General features: G+C 51.6%; 7 protein-coding genes across 7 annotated transcripts; 5 read left to right on the forward strand and 2 right to left on the reverse strand.

The window, feature by feature from the left end:
• Window positions 1-107: 107 nt before the first annotated feature.
• On the forward strand, window positions 108-1,621 carry PV06_08469 (ribosomal protein L16). The gene is made up of 2 exons (XM_016409807.1): window positions 108-253; window positions 306-1,621. The coding sequence occupies exons 1-2, from the start codon at window positions 226-228 to the stop codon at window positions 1,085-1,087; spliced, it is 810 nt and encodes a 269-aa protein (XP_016260115.1). The 5' UTR covers window positions 108-225; the 3' UTR covers window positions 1,088-1,621.
• On the reverse strand, window positions 807-1,732 carry PV06_08470 (uncharacterized protein). Its single transcript, XM_016409808.1, has 3 exons — window positions 1,539-1,732; window positions 1,424-1,482; window positions 807-1,365 (listed from the first exon to the last, which is right to left on the reverse strand). Exons 1-3 carry the CDS (start codon window positions 1,679-1,681, stop codon window positions 1,130-1,132), a joined length of 438 nt encoding a protein of 145 aa, XP_016260116.1. The 5' UTR covers window positions 1,682-1,732; the 3' UTR covers window positions 807-1,129.
• A 2,335-nt stretch (window positions 1,733-4,067) lies between these two features.
• PV06_08471 (uncharacterized protein) lies at window positions 4,068-6,034 on the forward strand (the record flags this gene model as incomplete). The annotated part of the gene is made up of 4 exons (XM_016409809.1): window positions 4,068-4,119; window positions 4,185-5,160; window positions 5,212-5,533; window positions 5,588-6,034. The coding sequence occupies 4 exons, from the start codon at window positions 4,068-4,070 to the stop codon at window positions 6,032-6,034; spliced, it is 1,797 nt and encodes a 598-aa protein (XP_016260117.1).
• A 287-nt stretch (window positions 6,035-6,321) lies between these two features.
• On the forward strand, window positions 6,322-8,677 carry PV06_08472 (uncharacterized protein). The gene is made up of 6 exons (XM_016409810.1): window positions 6,322-6,690; window positions 6,744-6,837; window positions 6,897-7,021; window positions 7,075-7,333; window positions 7,386-8,051; window positions 8,129-8,677. Exons 1-6 carry the CDS (start codon window positions 6,527-6,529, stop codon window positions 8,318-8,320), a joined length of 1,500 nt encoding a protein of 499 aa, XP_016260118.1. The 5' UTR covers window positions 6,322-6,526; the 3' UTR covers window positions 8,321-8,677.
• Window positions 8,678-8,756: 79 nt separating this feature from the next.
• PV06_08473 (uncharacterized protein) lies at window positions 8,757-11,639 on the reverse strand. Its single transcript, XM_016409811.1, has one exon. The coding sequence runs from the start codon at window positions 11,338-11,340 to the stop codon at window positions 10,219-10,221; it is 1,122 nt and encodes a 373-aa protein (XP_016260119.1). The 5' UTR covers window positions 11,341-11,639; the 3' UTR covers window positions 8,757-10,218.
• Window positions 11,640-12,672: 1,033 nt separating this feature from the next.
• PV06_08474 (uncharacterized protein) lies at window positions 12,673-14,592 on the forward strand (the record flags this gene model as incomplete). The annotated part of the gene is made up of 1 exon (XM_016409812.1): window positions 12,673-14,592. The coding sequence occupies one exon, from the start codon at window positions 12,673-12,675 to the stop codon at window positions 14,590-14,592; it is 1,920 nt and encodes a 639-aa protein (XP_016260120.1).
• Window positions 14,593-15,183: 591 nt separating this feature from the next.
• PV06_08475 (uncharacterized protein) lies at window positions 15,184-16,921 on the forward strand (the record flags this gene model as incomplete). Its single annotated transcript, XM_016409813.1, has 2 exons — window positions 15,184-15,240; window positions 15,365-16,921. 2 exons carry the CDS (start codon window positions 15,184-15,186, stop codon window positions 16,919-16,921), a joined length of 1,614 nt encoding a protein of 537 aa, XP_016260121.1.
• Between the last annotated feature and the right edge of the window lie 718 nt (window positions 16,922-17,639).

The following is a 17,639-nucleotide window of genomic DNA, read 5'->3' on the forward strand; positions in this document are numbered from 1 at the left end:
AGGCGGCATAGTTCGTTGTACCTATACGAATACGAGAATCGGGGTTGCCAAGACTTTCCACTGCTGCGAATCTTCGGACCAAGGCTAGAGCTTCTCGAGAGCAGATTCAGCATCGTGAAGCGCGAATAGTCCTGAAGCTGTACGACCGAAACCCAATTGTCGACATTGTGCAGTATTGCTGGTTTGAAGGCCCAGTGCCTCGCTTTCTGCGAAGCCCCCCAAAAGATGGCAAGCCCAGCCATCAGACCGTCGGGTATATATTTGATTTTCCCTTTGACGAGCTCACCAAGACTGACATTCAACAGCGGCCTGCTTGCGGTTTCTTCGTTTACAAACCATGAACTCTCCCTCCCTGGTCCTTTCCTCCACCAGGTCGCACCTGAGACCACAGCTGCCTGTGACGGCACGCCCGACGCAAGATCTCTCACGATGCGGCCGAACGTTTTCCACGATCCCCGCCAGACAAGATTGGCTCACTCCCAAGAGACCTGAGAAGAGAAAATCCATGGTAGGCAGGCCTCGCATGCCCACAGGCGGATCGATGCGCGGAACAACTGTCGTATGGGGAGATTACGGCCTGCGGATGAGAGACCACGACCGAAGAGTGTCGGCAAAGCAACTGCGCACCGGCGAACAGACCATCCACCAGAGATTACGAGGCGAACGATACAAGCTGTACAAGCGAGTCAGCGCCAACATCGGCGTCTACACAAAAGGAAACGACGTGCGTATGGGTAAGGGAAAGGGCAAGTTTGATTACTGGGCGGCTCGAATTCCTGTTAGCAGAATCGTCTTCGAGCTCAAGGGAAATATTCACGAACAAGTCGTGCGAGACGCCTTTAGATTGGCTGGAAACAAACTACCCGGGTTGTACGAATTCGTCAAAAAGGGCGATCCACCGGTGGTGGGAATCACAAAGTTGGGCAAGGGAGTGACCCTCGAGTCGCTGAAAGAAGCCAAGAGACCAGTTGAACCAAAGGACAAGGTACCAGAACAACCTGTTACTCCTCCTATGGCGGATGGGCCTCCCCAGTCAGTCTCTACCGACTTCGACAAGCCACCAACGACCGTCCATGTTTCGCCATGATATGTGCTTATAATACAAGATCCTCACCACTTCGATGCATTTTCAGGCGCCAACACCAGAACCGGGGCCGTAACCTTGCTTCGGTCGCGAGTCTGGTTGTTTGCTGCTCTGATCTGGTGTACCACCGAAACCACCTTCTTGACCAGCGGAGCCAATCGAAGAATTTGTCTTCCCTCCTACACCGAATTCCGAGATGTTTTGGCCATATCGAATATTGTCGGCTGTCTTTTGTGCACGGTCATCCGATATCGAGGCTTCTTCAGAGGTATTTGGACCAGCTGCACGTAATTTACGTCAGTCACAAGAAATCCGATTCGAGGGCAGCGTCTCACGTACAGCCGAGCTGGCCTCTCTGCTTTGAGGTCGGGAGCGTTTGTGTCTTGATGGACTCGTATCTACCCCATTCGTGTCAGCGTGTACTGAGTATAGAGGGATAGTGGTAGAAATATACTGCGGAGTTTCGCCTCCTGGCACTGTATCCATAGTTTTATCGGCGGAATCTGAGCTGCTCATTTTGTAATTCTTGAAGGTGTCGTACCAGTCACAAGTCAGTACGTTGTCTATGGTCTGCGTAATGGTGTGAAATAAGTCCATCTAAAAGCAACAAGCTGGTTTCTAGCCCATGCTTGGGTGCGATCACTGAAGTCTGTTTTCTGTTGAGCTGCGACTACTGCCACATCCACCCACCATATTCAATGGTTTACGTCATGAAACGTCAGGTCACGTGCACGCGATGATGAGGTCAACTCTGCTTCTTCATTTTGCATGTCGTTTGAATTGAATCATAACCCTCATCAAGTTGGGAACTTTCTTGTTTGGTACACTTTTGGACGATTGTAGATGTGATCAGGCATGCTGCCACAGTGTAGCCTTCACACGGGAGACACGGGTCGCCTGTTATTTGTGTTTGTTCATGATGCGTAACGGTTTGAATGTTGATGCATGCTAGGTACTCGTACTCTCTCCAAGTTACAGGTAGCATAGCGCCTCACCTCTGGTGCTGTCTTACTTGATTCACTCAGACATTCCGACATGGAGAAGACAGCCGATCACCCGCAAGCAAGACCACCACTCAGGGCACGATCAACATCAATTGTGTCTCAATCCCTCATCTTGGATGCTTTTGCCTCGTTTAAACTTAGCCCGGAACTACAAACGTATCTTCGGAATCATTCTAGAGGCGAAGATTACGAATATCCCGACCTCTCATAGCTTTGTCGCAGGCCCCATTTCTTGTTGGAACTGTGCCCGCGCCTCTTTCATCAATTCAGGTTTCACGAGCAGGTCAAACGCTGTGGCAGCCATGCCCATTCCATTCTCAAGCGCACGTTCAAAAGCTTCACTTGTTCCCGCAGCAGCAGCAAATGCCGGGGTATGAGGCTGAACACTTGGGTCTTCGGTTCCGATGCTGAATGCGCAATGCAAACCAGGAACTTCATATGTGACATTGCCCATGTCCGTTGAGGCTCCTCCAATACCCCCATCGTTGCGTTCCTGGAAGTCTCGGCCGAGACCACGCATGTGGCGGGTAAACTCTCGTACCAACACATTGTTGGGGCAGAGATCCTTGTAATCGTTCTCCCTGGCACAAGTATTAATCGCATGCTTTCGAAACCAAGTAGGGAAGATACTCACACTTTCCAGGCACACTCAACTGTACAGCCCGTTGCATGAGCACCAGCCTGGAAACATGCTTCAACCTTTTGGGAGAGCTCCTGGACCTGTGGCGCAGTCTCGTCTCTCAGATAGTATTCGAGGCTGGTTGTATCCGGAATGATGTTTGGCTCGGCCCCTGCTTGCCTAAAAACACCGTGCACGCGGACAGAGGGTGGTAACTGTTGTCGGAGCAGTGAAATATTCACATAAGATGCAACTATAGCATCTAAAGCATTCTTGCCCTTCCAGGGGCTGAACCCTGCATGGGCATTTTGACCTTTGAACGTGACCATGACCTGTCGACGAGCAAGCGATTTAGCCCCAGAGATTCCGTCAACTCTTGCGGGCAGCACACCCGTTGGGTGAGCCATTAGGCAGGCGTCCACATTCACATATGCTCCGGCTCGTAACAAGCGCACTTTGCCTCCACCACCTTCTTCAGCAGGAGTTCCGAGGAGTCGAACTCTTCCTTCTCGTCCACTTTGCCCAAGTGCTTCGGCCGCTGCAATAAACGCCGCTATGGAGCTGGTGGCGATCAGATTGTGTCCACAGGCATGTCCAAGGCCAGGAAGCGCGTCATATTCGGCATTGAAAACAACCAAGCTTCCGCCGTGTCCTGCTTCTACCTCGAAAGACGTCTCAAGGCCATAGGTATGTCGTTTCACAGAATAGCCTAGGCTCTCCATCAAAGTGCATATGTTGTCGTGGGCCTGGAACTCTCTATAGTTCAGCTCTGGATTGTCGTGAATCTGTGGTGGGAGAGCATGAGCGTCAAGGCTCTCGATCATGTTTGAGGAAGAGCGGAACAGACCTTTTTACAGATGTCGCCCAGCTGAGCCTTGTGCTTCTCAATGGACTTTGAGACACTGCTGCGCAGGCTCTCGTCTGAGAAGGACTCAACTCGCGCTGTAGCTATCATGATAGTACGCCTGTCCTGCTTTCTCTAGGTGAGTTCCTATGATGTCGTGAATCGGGTTGAGCGAGAACAACCCATCTTGAAGAGTAAGATATCCATGGCAGCTCTTTATATTGCTCATCCTCGCCTTAAGGCCAGCCCAGCCGTGCAGCGTGCACGCCATAACTTTCTGGAATAGCTGCATGGGCACATCGAGATACTCGTGTCTTAGCCCTGTCAATCACCTCCACATGGTGTTCCTCGGCAAAAACTGACCACACTCGACTCTTATCGCAGTTCTCCGCTCACCCACTCCATTAGCCGACTCAACCACTCGGCTTGCATCGTCTTTAATATCATGGTACTGGTCTGATCAACGTTCTAATCCTTCTCTTTGCGATTTATTGCAACCCAGGGCATCCCTTTGTCATGGCAAACGGCACTCGTCCTCCTTCAAGATCTGTGCCGCGGTCAAGGAATGGTATGTAAAAGATCTGGTCATCTGCTAGCCAATGGCTCGATTTGGAACCGCTGACCATTGGCTAGGCTGTGCGACATGTCGCGTGAGGAAGCTGAAATGTGATGAGTTTCATCCAATCTGTGGACGATGTTCAAAAGCGAGATTGAGTTGCGACTGGAATTTACCAACAAGGGCAACTCGAGGAGGAGCTTCACAAGCCTCGGCCAGCACCGTCGTAACCTCGCGACCTCTGGCTCCCGCCCCTCGTCCTCTCCGTCTGCGATCTCCCTCTGTCATTACCACCACGGATACGAAGAGCCCGGCTTCGATGGACAGCGGGAGCACCTCAACTACAATCTTCACCTTTGCTGGCAGTAGTTCTGAACATGCTTCCCCAAGCATCAATTTGTCACTCTCCAGGTTGACCCAAACGCACGAAGTTGCGCGTGCAAGCCCGAGTTCAAGTCCCACCCGGGACCTCTCAGCACCTTCGCACTCAGCGTTCCCCGCTTCACATGCTGCTTTGGCCGATTCCTTGAGACTCACTCCACAGGATCGACAGGCCTTTTTGTATGTTCCTGGCTCGGTCTTAGTTCTCCGCTTTGGTAAGCCATTTGAGTGGAGTAGCATATCCTATGTCTATTCGAACATAGCAAACACATATGCGGGCGTTATGAGAGTGTTCATAGCTGGCGCATCCATGGAGCTGCGCTCGAAAGAACTTCTCGATATTCATAAAGGTGAGTTCGCGCCAGAAAAGCTTGAGCGAGCTCGACGTCTGGAAGAGTCTGCAACTAGCCACTACCTACTAGCTCTCAAAGACTTGTCCGGTCTGGTAGAGCATATCACTTCAACAGGCGGAACAAAAGATGAAGTGGATGCCCTTTTTTCCATGTGGTTTCTGATTCTCCATTTCGGTTTCTATCAGTCCCAGTGTGTTGGTGCAGCGCATCTGCACCTAAATGGGATTCGATCCTTCCTCAAGCCATATCTCAGATCCTGTGCTGAGCAGGGCAAGGATGGGCTCCCATTGGTATCACGACAGCTACTCTATTACATTTCGTAAGGATTTCCCTTCACTATCATTCACACTGCTAATCTGAATCCATCAAGCTACCTGGACATACATCTCGCATTTGGAAGCAAAGAAGGCGGCAAACTATGGACAGATCTACTTTCCGAAGATGCCCAGTCGCCCTTTTCTCATGATGGTCTATTTCATGGTGCAAGATCATGTCTGGCCAAGTTATGGGGCCCTCAATATCCAACCAGTGAATTGTTCGATGACCTGGAAAATTACAGGCCGCTTCACTTCTTGCATCTGTGCCAGAAGCCCAAAATTGGGATCCTGAATCTGGCGACCGTTTCGAACCTTGGCTATAATGACAGGGAAGGACGACATCGGCTGTGGAAACAGATCACGAAATTGTCAGAGGTATGACGGGAAAAGTATCGCCACTGCTTTTACCGTGCTAATGAAAGCACCTAGGAATTTGCCGATATGTTAGAACTGGCAGATAGAGTCCCCGACTCAGGTGGCAGGAGACTCATATGGACCTTATACCATGCGACGCTCGACTTCTATGCACTCCAGGTCCTGTACTCGTGCCTGGACCCCCATGATGAACACCCACCGTGGCTCGATCGGATTCTAGCGACCATTATTAGCATCGGGTACAAAGCTGTGAGAGAGGATCCTCGGCAATTGTATCGCCTGGTCTGGCCCCTTGCTATTGCAATGGTAAGAACGAGGGATTTAGTCCATCTCGATTGGCTCAAGGACCAGCTTGTCCGAGCTCAACTTCTCTTTCCCAACTTGAGCTTTCCCCAGGCGGCCTGGAACAGGGTAGGACCTTTGGGTCAGCTCCTCGTAGAAGCAGACCGAACGTGTCGTTCTGCATGTATAACAGCAGATCAGCAACTATTGAATGGATAAAGAGCCACTTTTCTTTCATGTTCTTGGGGTATACAAGACATCAGCTATCTGCACGAGGATTAATTCCGCTCCCACGCCACACAATACTGAGATATCTTCCCTTCAACGAAACTGTTGCCACAAGCCTTCGCCGACGCATCCAATCATGAGGGTTCTGCCTCGGCTATCAGCGACTGGCGATTGGTCAAACCTCCCGATTGGCGGATGCAGCCAATACCCGCCCACCTCAACATGCATATCGCGAATCTTCGAGGCTTGCCAATGTACCAGATAGTTGCCGGCGCGGTTCATGATGCCACACGGCGTGTCGAGAAAGCATGCAGCTATCAATCTTACCCATGTTTGGAGATGACAGAGCGCACATGTCCCTCCGCTTTGAAGGGGCAGATTTGTCTATTTAATGAAGGATCTCTACCTACAACATTGTTATGCTACATTGACAAAGCTCAGTCAATGATTAGAGTCATTCGAACTGCATAAAGAATTCGAACAATGTCCACCTTGAAGAGCCAGATTGGTGCCACAATGAGTGACAAGCAGATCGAGACTGAGCTCGGCGAATCCCTTGCACTTCGCGAATCTGCCTTGACCACGAATGTGCCGGGGGAGCTGACTCCAGAAGACGACAAGGCAATTCTGAGGCGAATCGACCTTCAGTATGAATGAAACTATTGCTCTGAGGGAATATCAACTGACCTAGTCTATCCAGTCTCATGCCGCTCCTCACGATATCATATATGCTACAGTTCATTGACAAGCAAACGCTCAATTTCTCCTCAATCATGGGAATAATGACAGATTTGGTAGATACCAGGGCCACAAATACGTTACAAATACAGACATCTGATACTGCGGACTATAGGATCTGAAAGGCACAGACTATACCTGGTGTGCCAGCGCCTTCTACTTCGGGTACCTTGCATTCACAAGCGTTGGGAGTTTTCTCATGGTCCGTTTACCCATTGGAAAATACCTGGCCACATCAAGGTAAGCCAACAGTACAATTAGACTTGGCTGCTTGATGTAACTTTTGTGAACAGCATCATCTGGGCTATTATTCTTGGGTGTCATGCCGCAACACAAAGCTTCACCGGCCTGTTCATTGCAAGGTTTTTCCTTGGAGCCGCCGAAGCGTCCATCAGCCCCGGCTTTTCTCTGATCACCGGAATGTGGTACAAGCGACAAGAGCAGCCATTTCGACACGGGATTTGGTTTTTTGGCAACTCTGTTGCAGTCATGTTTGGTTCGCTGCTTGGTTACGCCATTGCACACATCCGTGGAAGTCTTGCTGCTTGGCGGGTGAGTCGACCGTCTCTTCTTTTGCGGCGGCATTCTAATCTCCTGTCCTCAGTGGGGTTTCATCATATTTGGTCTGGTGACCTTGGTATGGGCCATCGTGCTCCTCATCTTCCTTCCCGATGCACCCATGAAGGCACGTTTCCTGTCTCCAGAGCAGAAGGTCAAAGCGGTCGACCGGGTTCGGTCCAACCACACCGGCATAAAGGACAATCATTTCAAATGGGAACACGTTCGAGAAGCACTTACGGACGTCAAAATCTGGCTGCTGGTCATCTACCAACTTTCATTCAGTATTCCCAATGGGGCCTTCACCGCTTTCAGCAGCATCATCCTAAACGGCTTCGGCTTCACCATTTTCCAGGTCTACCTGCTCAGTATTCCCATGGGTGTCGTGCATGCAATTTTCTCGCTCGGATGCACGCTTCTGTGTAGTCGGTTCAAAAACATCAGGACTCTCGTCGCTGCCTCGATTTGTTTGGTCAGCTTGGGTGGCTCAATGTTGGTGCGGTACGGTCCCAATCAGGGAAGTAAGCTGGTCGGTCTCTACCTTTTTATCATATACGTCGCCGGCTTCCCCCTCAGCCTGTCCATGATCTCATCGAACGTTGCCGGCTTCACCAAAAAAAGCGTTGCGTCAGGAATGATGTTTATGGCTTATACGGGCGGAAACATTATAGGCCCGTTCCTGTTTTTCCCACATCAAGCACCCACTTATTCGGTAGGTTTCCTCTGATTCAGCCATTGGATCCGCTTCCTCCCTTTGGATAACCTCTGGCTGACATGGATTCTGAACAGAGCGGCTTTCTCGGAACAGGTATCTGCTTTGGCATTGCTACAGTTTCTATGGTCACCCTTCGGTTTGTGATCATCTTTGAAAACAAACGACGCGACAGAGTTCAGAGGGAAGCGCCTGCTCAACATTGCGAGGACCAATCCATTAATGATCTGACTGATAAGGCGAAGATGAATTTTCGATACCTGTATTGAGTCACGAGAAGGCATCATTCTACGAGACTGACAATCTTGCCAAGAGAGCAACGATGCGGCGACGCCATTCAATCTGCATTCGTCCATGTCTTCCCGGGCGGAGTATTTTCAAAAGTAGATTTCTGGAACTCAACATTGGCAGCTAAGGAGGATAAAGGGACTTCTCAGAGATAGGCGAGAACTAGAGAGTACTAAAGAGACCGCAGTAGAAATCAGATTGTCGTTGCGAGAGTGCGTGAGAGCGTGAGTGAGAGGGTAAGAAGAAAGTGAGGAGAGGGTGAGTCGTGAGTAGGTCGTCTTAAAAGCGGCACTGTCTCTGTGAGCGGCCGAGGGCTCGGAGCAGTTTGACCATTGCTCCTGCTACCAAGTTCTACTTTCTCTGATAGAATCGAGTCTTAGATATTGTTGTTTCTTGTAGTGGCAGAGAACAACATAGTCTTGTAAAGAGGTAATATATAGAATTAACGCCTATTGTTATCTCACTAGATGGTAAAGAACCTGCATCTATATATTTAAGCGTTGAATGGCGGAATGCAACTATTGCCCTTCTATTGTAGTATAGTTGATGTTTCTTTATGATTGCACACCGAGTACACCTCTATAACTAGTAATGCCAATATAGACGAATAGAGAATTTGCAATCCAAGTAGACCTATACAGAGAGATCATGAATTAGAATGGTTGTTGTTACAGGATTGGGCCCATGTTCTCACATTTGGTCGGTTCGAGGTGTCGAAGAATTTAGGGGTTTTACGGAATTTCGCAAAGCACAAAATAATTGAGCCGCCTACCGATCGCGACTTCAGCAGACAGCCACCAGAGTATTGACGATCCCTAATGCCGAGCAAAGGAGAACAGAGTCACATCTCCGGCTCACCGGTCTATGTGGTGCTATTTGCCACTTTCCGTGTAATCACCGAAAGGATCAAGTAAGTTTGCACTTGAACCGTTGCACCACAAACGATGATAGTGTACTTGTTCTGCGTCACAGTGAACCGGTCTCGGGCAGTAGAGGAAGAGATTATCAGATAAGATTACAATCATGATCAGTTGTGAAGCGGAGCATCAGACCACGATCAACCAATAAGTCGCCATGTCTGGAGCAAGGGTTTGGCAGAGCAAGCGAGCCGCAATGGTCTCGATTGCCAAAAGAAGACCCCGAGGCCGGGATCAGGCGATTATCAGATAAAAAAGCCTCAAGGTATGGGATGGGTCTCTACCGAACTGCATGTGGTCCAGCGCAGAGGTGCCACGTTGATCGGCACGGTCACGCAGACGCAGGTGTGGGTTGAGGAAGCAAATCCGCCCTGCCCACGAGCAAAGTGGCACAAGCTTAAGCGGGAAACACCAGATTCCACTGTTTTCTCTCGGCAGGGTCCCCAGACATGTCCCATATCCCGCGGAGCTCGGTAGCTTATGCCTCTAGTGCGCCCAGACAAGGCCAAGAAGCCCAGAGAAAGGCTTGGGATGAGCTTCAGGCAGACTTCCGCAAAAGTGGTGTGAGACCGGTCTTTTTTTTTTTGATGGTCTCTGCATCAAGCGAAGATTTTCAAAACACTGCTCCGACAAGGGGCCAGTACTCACTTGGCTCGCTTCACAGACCAACAAGCGATATCGGAGTCAGTCTCAGATGTTTTCAGTCAACGTGGCATTACTGGCCACTTTGTGACTCGGATGTCTAGCAGGGAATGAAATTGTAAGACCTATGGGAGGAAGGATGCAGTTACCACAGAAGTCGATTCCGAAGCTGTATCTACCAACTAGTAAACATGACAATCACTGGACGAGCCCCGAAGCAAGGCGGCGGCCATCCTCTCTTCGACCTCATCTTACTCCAGCCGACACACAATGTCGTGAAGTCAGTGGCCAAGTTCACATAAGTTCACGCCTGCCTAGACCTAAGTCGAGCCGAGAGGCCCCTGAATCCCATGGCTGAAATTATCTGCCTGAACTTGCTTGATGATGGCCGCGGCATCCTGCTTAGGGGTAGTGAGCTTGCGGTGGGCATAGCTTCTGAAGCCCGGAACCCTGGCCAAGAACCTCAGGAAGGCCTTCTGGCCGGGCAGAGATCCGGTGCGCTCCTCGTATAGCATGAAGCAGATGCAGACAATGATGAACAGCCAGTAAATGTTGTATGAGATGACCGATCCATAAGTACCGGTGTTTTGCCAGCCCAAGATGGCATTGAAAATGCCCCAACCGTGATCAAGCTCCGGGCTGCAGCAGTTGACATGCCAGACCGTCTGCCTGATGTTGTATGAGCCAGGGCCGCTGCCAGACTCGGCAACGTCACCGCCGACCTGCTGTGCGAACTTGTAAAATTGCAAGCTCCAGATGGATTTGGAGAACATGCCTGCTGCGATCAGGTACAGGAGGCAGGTGGAGGCGATGAGGAAGTATTGAATGGCCATGTAGTTGCCGCCACGGTAGATGAGGAAACCAATAAGCAGGCCTGCGAGGATGCCGGTGATGACTGGGATAGGGAAAGCCGTGGCGGGCAGGCCGAGTGAGACACCACCAATGAAGACCACGGCCTCGAGACCTTCGCGGAGGGTGGTGATGAAGGGCAGAATGAACATGGCGTACCGTCGAGACCATTCCCCGAACCTCGAGGCAGCGTCCTTGTGATGGGTCTTTGCGGCCAGAGCTTGGGCAATCTTGACCCTCCATTTCTCCTTGGTCTTGTTGACGCGTAGGATGGCAAGTCCCATGACGGTGATGATGATGCTGGCAATCAGGTAGAAGATGCCTTCCCAGAGATCCTCGGATTCCGCCCAGAGGTTATGACCCAGGCCGTAGAAGACGCCGATGAAGGCGCCTCCGATGATGAGGGCTATCAAGATGCCGCCCAGTGAACCCGCCCATACTTGTCGCCTCAGTCGCTTATAGATGACGGGGTCCTGGTGAGGTTGGCCCAAACACTGCTTCAAGAAAGAAAGCAGCACCGACACAATGATGACTGCCTCGAGACATTCTCGAAAGACGATGAAAAAGATTGGAACACCAAAGACGTTCGTCATTGTGATCTCGCGATGGATTAGATGAGATAAGATGCTGCAGCTTTCCGCCTCGATGTAGCGGAAAAGGGGAGGACACAGAGATGTAGCCCGGCGCGAAAAAAGGCCTTTATGTTTATTGCTCGGTGCGCACCCAGCAAATTAAGATCGGAGGACGAGAAAAGCTTAGGAAGGGTGTAGCATGACTTGTCTAGGAGACTAGCCCACAGAGCGGCGCCGGAGCGAGCGTGCCAAGACTTGAAGTGGCCGACAATAGGAATCGAAAATCCATCGCGCGGAAAAACAAAGAAAGAGTGGGAAGAACGGATGCTATTGTTTGAGCTACTCGTGAGACAAAGCAGGCCGAGTTTCGGGGGATGCAGGGCGGGAGTGTACAGCTGGGAGGGCGTATGGAGGCTCGTGAGTTGAAGCTGTGATCCCGCCAAGCCTCCAGGACCCATTTTGTTCTGACTAGTTCAGCCTCAAACAGGTGATTGATCATCTGATAACGAGAAACGATAAGATAATGGCGGGCGCGAAATACGAGCCTGGGATGCAGGGTAGGTGGCTAGTAGTTTGAGGGCTTTTACCAGGGGGGGCCATCAAGGGACAAGCAAAAGGGTAAAGTTTTCGTCGTGGTGGAGGCCAGGATTCTGCTGGCATTGGGCGGGCAGAGGCCTGGAGCGAGCATCTGATAACTTTGATGCCAAATGTCTAGAACGCCAAGACCTCCGCTAATCAATCTAAGATAATCGCTCCATCCAGATCAGCTTGGGGATTGGTAGACGAGACCCCTTTCCCCGTGCGACACTTTGCACTCCTGGTGGACACTTGTTGGGTGAGAGAAATTTTTCACATGGGGACAATCAAGGCGACGCCCCGTGCCCGGTGAGAATCCACCTTTTTCCATTTGACCTGCTGCCAAACTAGGGGCTATGACAGTCCTGAACACACCTAGTAGCCCGAGTCAAAATGGGCGGCTCAATAGGCGGCTCAATGAGCGGCTCTGTTGGACGAAACATGCTTGCCGGCATCGGGCTGTCCAAAAGACTGGACCATTTTACTTACCTAGTCTGAATTCTACAGTTGCCTCCGCTTCGAGTTCCGGCATGGCAACTCGATCTTGTCTTATCTCGTATGTAGAAAAACAGCAGGCTCTCCCTCCTTCAAGGTGGATTGTCAAAAGACTGGCTCATGCTCTAGTCCCTCATTGTCGACGACCTTTGAAGCCTTGGCAAGCTTCTGCTAAGCTTCTCTGTATTATATAGAGAGGCTGTACTACTGTGTGGTCGCTGCTACTACTATAGCACCCTTTGCAAGTATTTCACACGATTGCCATTGTCAACAACACCAACCATGGCGAAGCTTGTACAGCTGCTCCTCTTGACCCTCGGTCTGTTGCTCCTCTCGGGATGGACCACGGCTAAAACAGTCACTTACGACTTCAACGTGAGTTGGGTCAATGCCAACCCAGACGGACTCCTCGAGAAGAAGGTGGTTGGCATCAACGGACAATGGCCGCTGCCCGTCATTGAAGTCGACAAGGGCGACCGCCTCGTGGTGAACATGCACAATGGCCTGGGCGACAAGAACACCAGCATTCATTGGCACGGCATGTTCCAGACTAACACGAGCGACATGGACGGTCCTTCGATGGTCACCCAGTGCCCCATTCCTCCCGGGTACAGCTTCACCTACAACTTCACCGTCAACCAGAACGGCACGTACTGGTATCACTGCCACACCGACTTCTGCTACCCGGACGGCTATCGACAGGCGCTGATTGTGCATGACAAGGATGCCTTCTTTAACGACCAGTACGACGAGGAACTCACCATCACACTCAGCGACTGGTACCATGGCTTCGTCGAAGACATCCGCTTCCTGTCTCTCTACAACCCGACCGGTGCCGAACCTGTGCCTAACTCCTTCCTGCTGAACGACACACAAAACTCCAGTATTGCCGTCAAACCGGATACGACTTATCTGATAAGATTGATCAACATCGGCGCGTTTGTGTCGCAGTACTTTTACATCGAGAATCATACCTTCAGAGTCGTGGAGATCGACGGCGTATACACAGAACCCACCGAGTCCGACTTACTCTACCTCTCTCCTGCCCAAAGGTACTCTTTCCTGCTCACCACCAAGAACACAACCGACAAGAATTTCCCCATCGTCACCGTCGCCGACTCCGAGTTGCTCGATGTCATCCTTCCTGACCTTCTACTCAATAATACTAATTGGCTGGAATACAACGCCGACGCTCTGCACCCAGAGGCGGTCATGACTGTCGACACCTCGGCGGATCTCTACCCCTTGGACGACATGACCTTGGTCCCTCACGATGCCATGGAACTTCTCCCGGAGCCGGACCACGAGATTGTGGTGGACGTGGTCATGGCCAATCTCCGCAACGGCTTCGGGTACGCCTTTCTCAACAACATCACCTACACCAAACCCAAAGTGCCCACGCTCTACACCGTCATGAGCGCCGGCGACTTGGCCACCAACGAGCTTGTCTATGGCGAGTACACGCACCCCATGGTTCTCAAGCACAACGAAGTGGTGCAGATTGTGCTGAACAACCAAGACGGAGGCGCCCACCCTTTTCACCTTCACGGCCATCAATTCCAGGTCATTGAACGTTTCCCCGCTTATGGCGAGCACTTTTTCGACTACAAGGACGGCGACCCGGTGCCGTACGACCCTTCAAACCACACGGCTTTCCCGACCACCCCCGCGCGTCGCGATACCTTTGTGGTCCCGGCCAACGGGTACTATGTCATTCGCTTTGTCGCTGACAACCCGGGCGTGTGGATGTTCCACTGCCACATCGACTGGCATTTGGAACAGGGCTTGGCCATGGTCATGATCGAGGCGCCCGACGTGATTCAAAAGACGCACAAGATCCCTCAACAGCAATACGACGTGTGCAAGGCCGCCGGGATCCCGATCGAGGGCAACGCCGCGGCCAAAACCGAAAACTTTTTGGATCTGGACGGCCAGCCGGAACAGGTCGGTCCCATCGCCAGCGGCTTCACCGCCAGAGGTATCGTGGCCTTGGTCTTTTCTTGCATCAGCGCGGTGTTGGGCATGGCTTTCATCACCATTTACGGCTTGTCGGAGCCAAAGACTCTACAAAAGGACATGTCGTCGACCGATGATGACGTTACTCATGAAAGTGTACCTGCTGGTGATGCGGAACCCAAGATCGCCGCCGCCGCCGGTACTGGTGCTGGTAATGGTACAAGCACTGGCACTGCCCCACGGTAGAGGATGGAATAGTTGGGGTAGACGAAGAGGTCAAGAAGGGCTGGGAGGAGTATATCTGATGTCAAAATAGATGATGATTTCGCGTTTGCAGCAAGCTTGAGTTTTGTTTGCCCTACTAAGGTGCTGGGTATAATTCATTGGTACTCCCTACGGATACGAGTTCTCGTATTTAATACCACTCCGTACCTGTTCCCAATCAAGTTAAACCCGCGACCACGTGCCCTCGAGCTGAACTCAGCTACACTACCGAGTAAGACTACCTTAGTCGTACAGAAGTACGCGGTAGGGGAGTCAATCATCATCACCGCAGACAAAGGATCTTATTGTAGCCCCTACTAGGTACAATGTCTCTCGTCTGTTGCTGTCAAAAAGGGCCAATGGTCGACCGCTCTGTTGTTCAATATCCAGAAAGGTTGGGGGCCGGAAAACGACGAGAGAACTGCATACTGTAGGGTGTATGGATGTCACTGAAATAGTCCTTTGATTCCTCTTCCCTCGCTTTTTTTGATGTTCTGATCGCGATTTACGGTTCGTGATACCTTCAACTGATTGTTACAACACGTCTCTTATACTTCCGATCCGATAAGAAAAATGCGTAACGGCGGTCGAAGCAAGGGTTGCCGAACATGTAAACAGCGTCGAATCAAAGTGAGTCCAGAGTTCCCAAAATACCCTTGCCGGACATGTGTATGTGTGTGTGCGTCTCGTGGCTATACAATACGAACCCAGAAAGGAGGTTTCGCGACTCTAACCCAACTCTCTCAAACTTTAGTGCGACGAACGGACACCGGTGTGCTTCCAGTGCGAAAAGAGCAAACGTCACTGTACAGGGCCCGAGTCACCTTTCAGGTACCAGTACGGCTCGACAGACCAACACATCCAACTTCTTCGAGCACTGCAGACGGTATCCATCTCGAGGACCAATCAGAACGATGATGATGGCGCCATCTTACCGTCCAACTCCAGCATCGTCTCACAGCAGATCCGGGGATCTTCTTCTGACCATGGCCACCACGGCGCGGGGAAATCCTCGACGACTATGATACCCCCTACAGTCCCACTCAGCCAAGCGGCGAGGCTGGCAGCGTCTCTGGCGGAAGCGCTAGACTGGCCGAGCGAATTCGGACACCGCCTGCAACAGATGGGTGCCCATTACCGTCACCTGCCATATCGACTGGGGCATAGCAAGGCACTCGATGCGGCCGTCACCTGTGTGCTTGCGTCGTACAACCTCGTCTCCCACGGTCTGCCACACGACGAATTCGTCGAGCTCGCAAACTACGGCGTCGCCATCAGGGCACTGCGCGAGGAACTGTCGTTGGCCGATCACCCTGCGACCACGTCTTCCGAGACACTCTGCGCGGCCCTGATCATCGCGCAATACGAACTTCTCAAGCCGGGCCAGAGCAGCTATTCGTACGTGACGCTCGCCGGTGGTGTGTCCGCCATCTTCAGAGGCAGTGGGCCCGGCCGCATCCAGTCGGATTTCGAACTGGCCATCTTCTCGTCGCAGTACCCGGCCATCATCACGCAGGCGCTCCTCCGCGGGGAAGACTGCTTTCTCGGCGACCCCGACTGGGCCGGTGTCATGCGTCGAGGCGTCCCCTCTGACACGCCCGTACTCACCGAGTCATGGACCGCGATCGCCCGACTGCCGAATCTCTTGATCCGCATGCGATCCATCATGTCGTCCGAGCCCGGAATCTGCGACACCTCTTCGCCGCTGTATCCGTCCATTCTCCGCGACGCGTATGCCCTTCGCAAGGAGATCGTAAAGCATTCCGACACCGTCACCCGACTCCTGTCCCACCCTGGCGTCCACGAAGTATGTGCGAACGTGTACAAGGGGCCCTTGCCGCCGACGCAGGAGTGGAATCCCACGACCAAGAACGAATCGTTGTTCCCCCACCGGATCGTCAAACAGACGTCGATGTATCACGCGTGGGTCATCACTGTCAACGTCGTTCTCTCACGCCTGCTGCCTGACGAGAACGCGGCCTTGACGCTACAGACGGCGCAGGCGGCACGGCACATCATGGCGACTCTCGATTTTGTGTCCGCCACCAAACCTTTTGGGGCCATGTACATGACATATGCGGGACCGATGGTGTACGGTGTGAGTGGAGCGAGTGAAAGGATGACTCTCCTCGAGAAGATGACGGATTTGTTTCGCCATTTCCGGATGCATTTCGACCACGCTTCAATGATGACCGTATTCGAAGCGGTCACAGGTGGACCAGTGTTGACCGGGTCGGCGAGTGTGTTCGCAAAGGGCTCAGGAACAAATTCGACCTCATCGCCGGCATCTTCGATCTCGACTGGACAGTAGAAACAAATACATGATTGAGGATATCCGGTCAGTCAGGCGAGGTATGACGTCTACCTCATGGGACACAGAAGCAACTTGCGTGTACTACTGAGGTATGAATTCACCCTGCGTGGAGTGAATGCCATGTTGACTGTACCTCTACATGTATTTAAACCAGTGAACTCCTCTTCAACATTGATCGCCTTGATGGCCCAACTAGTAAAGACTCACCGCGTCGAATTGCGACCTTGTTAACCAATGGTTCGGAGGTTGGGCTTATCCTTGGAAACCAGCTTTAGTGGGCATTAAAACTGGGAGTCGGCAGGTTTCCATGGCCATGGTACTACACTCTACAAGCAGTTAAGACTTTCCTAGAGGTACGAAATGGTCATAGTCGGGATAAGTAAAAGAGAAGCCAGTTCCTGGGTTCGAACCTCTTAACTTTTTGTTTTTGCTGTAGGATTTTTGTTGCTTTTTTTTGGTGGTGGATGTGAAGGAGGTGAAGACGCGAGCCACGGATCAAGTTTCCCCTTATTAAGAGGTGTGTAAATAAATAGTGGACAAGGCTGAGATTGTAAAAGCAGCAAGGCTCGGATATTTCTGAGCGCATGCAACTTCTTTGTTCTTACTCTGTAGAAATTGAGTAGAAGAGCTCTAGGGCGCTTCGGGTTTTTATTTTTTTCGTCTCTCTTACCATTGATTGAAAAATTGGAGAGGCCAAGGAGTTGAGTGACGAGAA

Source organism: Exophiala oligosperma, assembly GCF_000835515.1.
Source record: "Exophiala oligosperma strain CBS 72588 unplaced genomic scaffold supercont1.8, whole genome shotgun sequence".
NCBI classification, from domain to species: Eukaryota; Fungi; Ascomycota; class Eurotiomycetes; order Chaetothyriales; family Herpotrichiellaceae; genus Exophiala; species Exophiala oligosperma.

Bases quoted from the DNA above. Each gene is read 5' to 3' on its own strand.
- PV06_08472 (XM_016409810.1), top strand. From the start codon at position 6,527: ATGTCCACCTTGAAGAGCCAGATTGGTGCCACAATGAGTGACAAGCAG. The intron at 7,334-7,385 runs GTGAGTCGACCG...TCCTGTCCTCAG, and splicing joins GAAGTCTTGCTGCTTGGCGG to TGGGGTTTCATCATATTTGG. The intron at 8,052-8,128 runs GTAGGTTTCCTC...GATTCTGAACAG, and splicing joins ATCAAGCACCCACTTATTCG to AGCGGCTTTCTCGGAACAGG.
- PV06_08470 (XM_016409808.1), bottom strand. From the start codon at position 1,681: ATGGACTTATTTCACACCATTACGCAGACCATAGACAACGTACTGACT. The intron at 1,483-1,538 runs GTATATTTCTAC...CGAATGGGGTAG, and splicing joins CCAGGAGGCGAAACTCCGCA to ATACGAGTCCATCAAGACAC. The intron at 1,366-1,423 runs GTACGTGAGACG...AATTACGTGCAG, and splicing joins GCAGAGAGGCCAGCTCGGCT to CTGGTCCAAATACCTCTGAA.
- PV06_08473 (XM_016409811.1), bottom strand. From the start codon at position 11,340: ATGACGAACGTCTTTGGTGTTCCAATCTTTTTCATCGTCTTTCGAGAA.
- PV06_08469 (XM_016409807.1), top strand. From the start codon at position 226: ATGGCAAGCCCAGCCATCAGACCGTCGG. The intron at 254-305 runs GTATATATTTGA...GACATTCAACAG, and splicing joins CCCAGCCATCAGACCGTCGG to CGGCCTGCTTGCGGTTTCTT.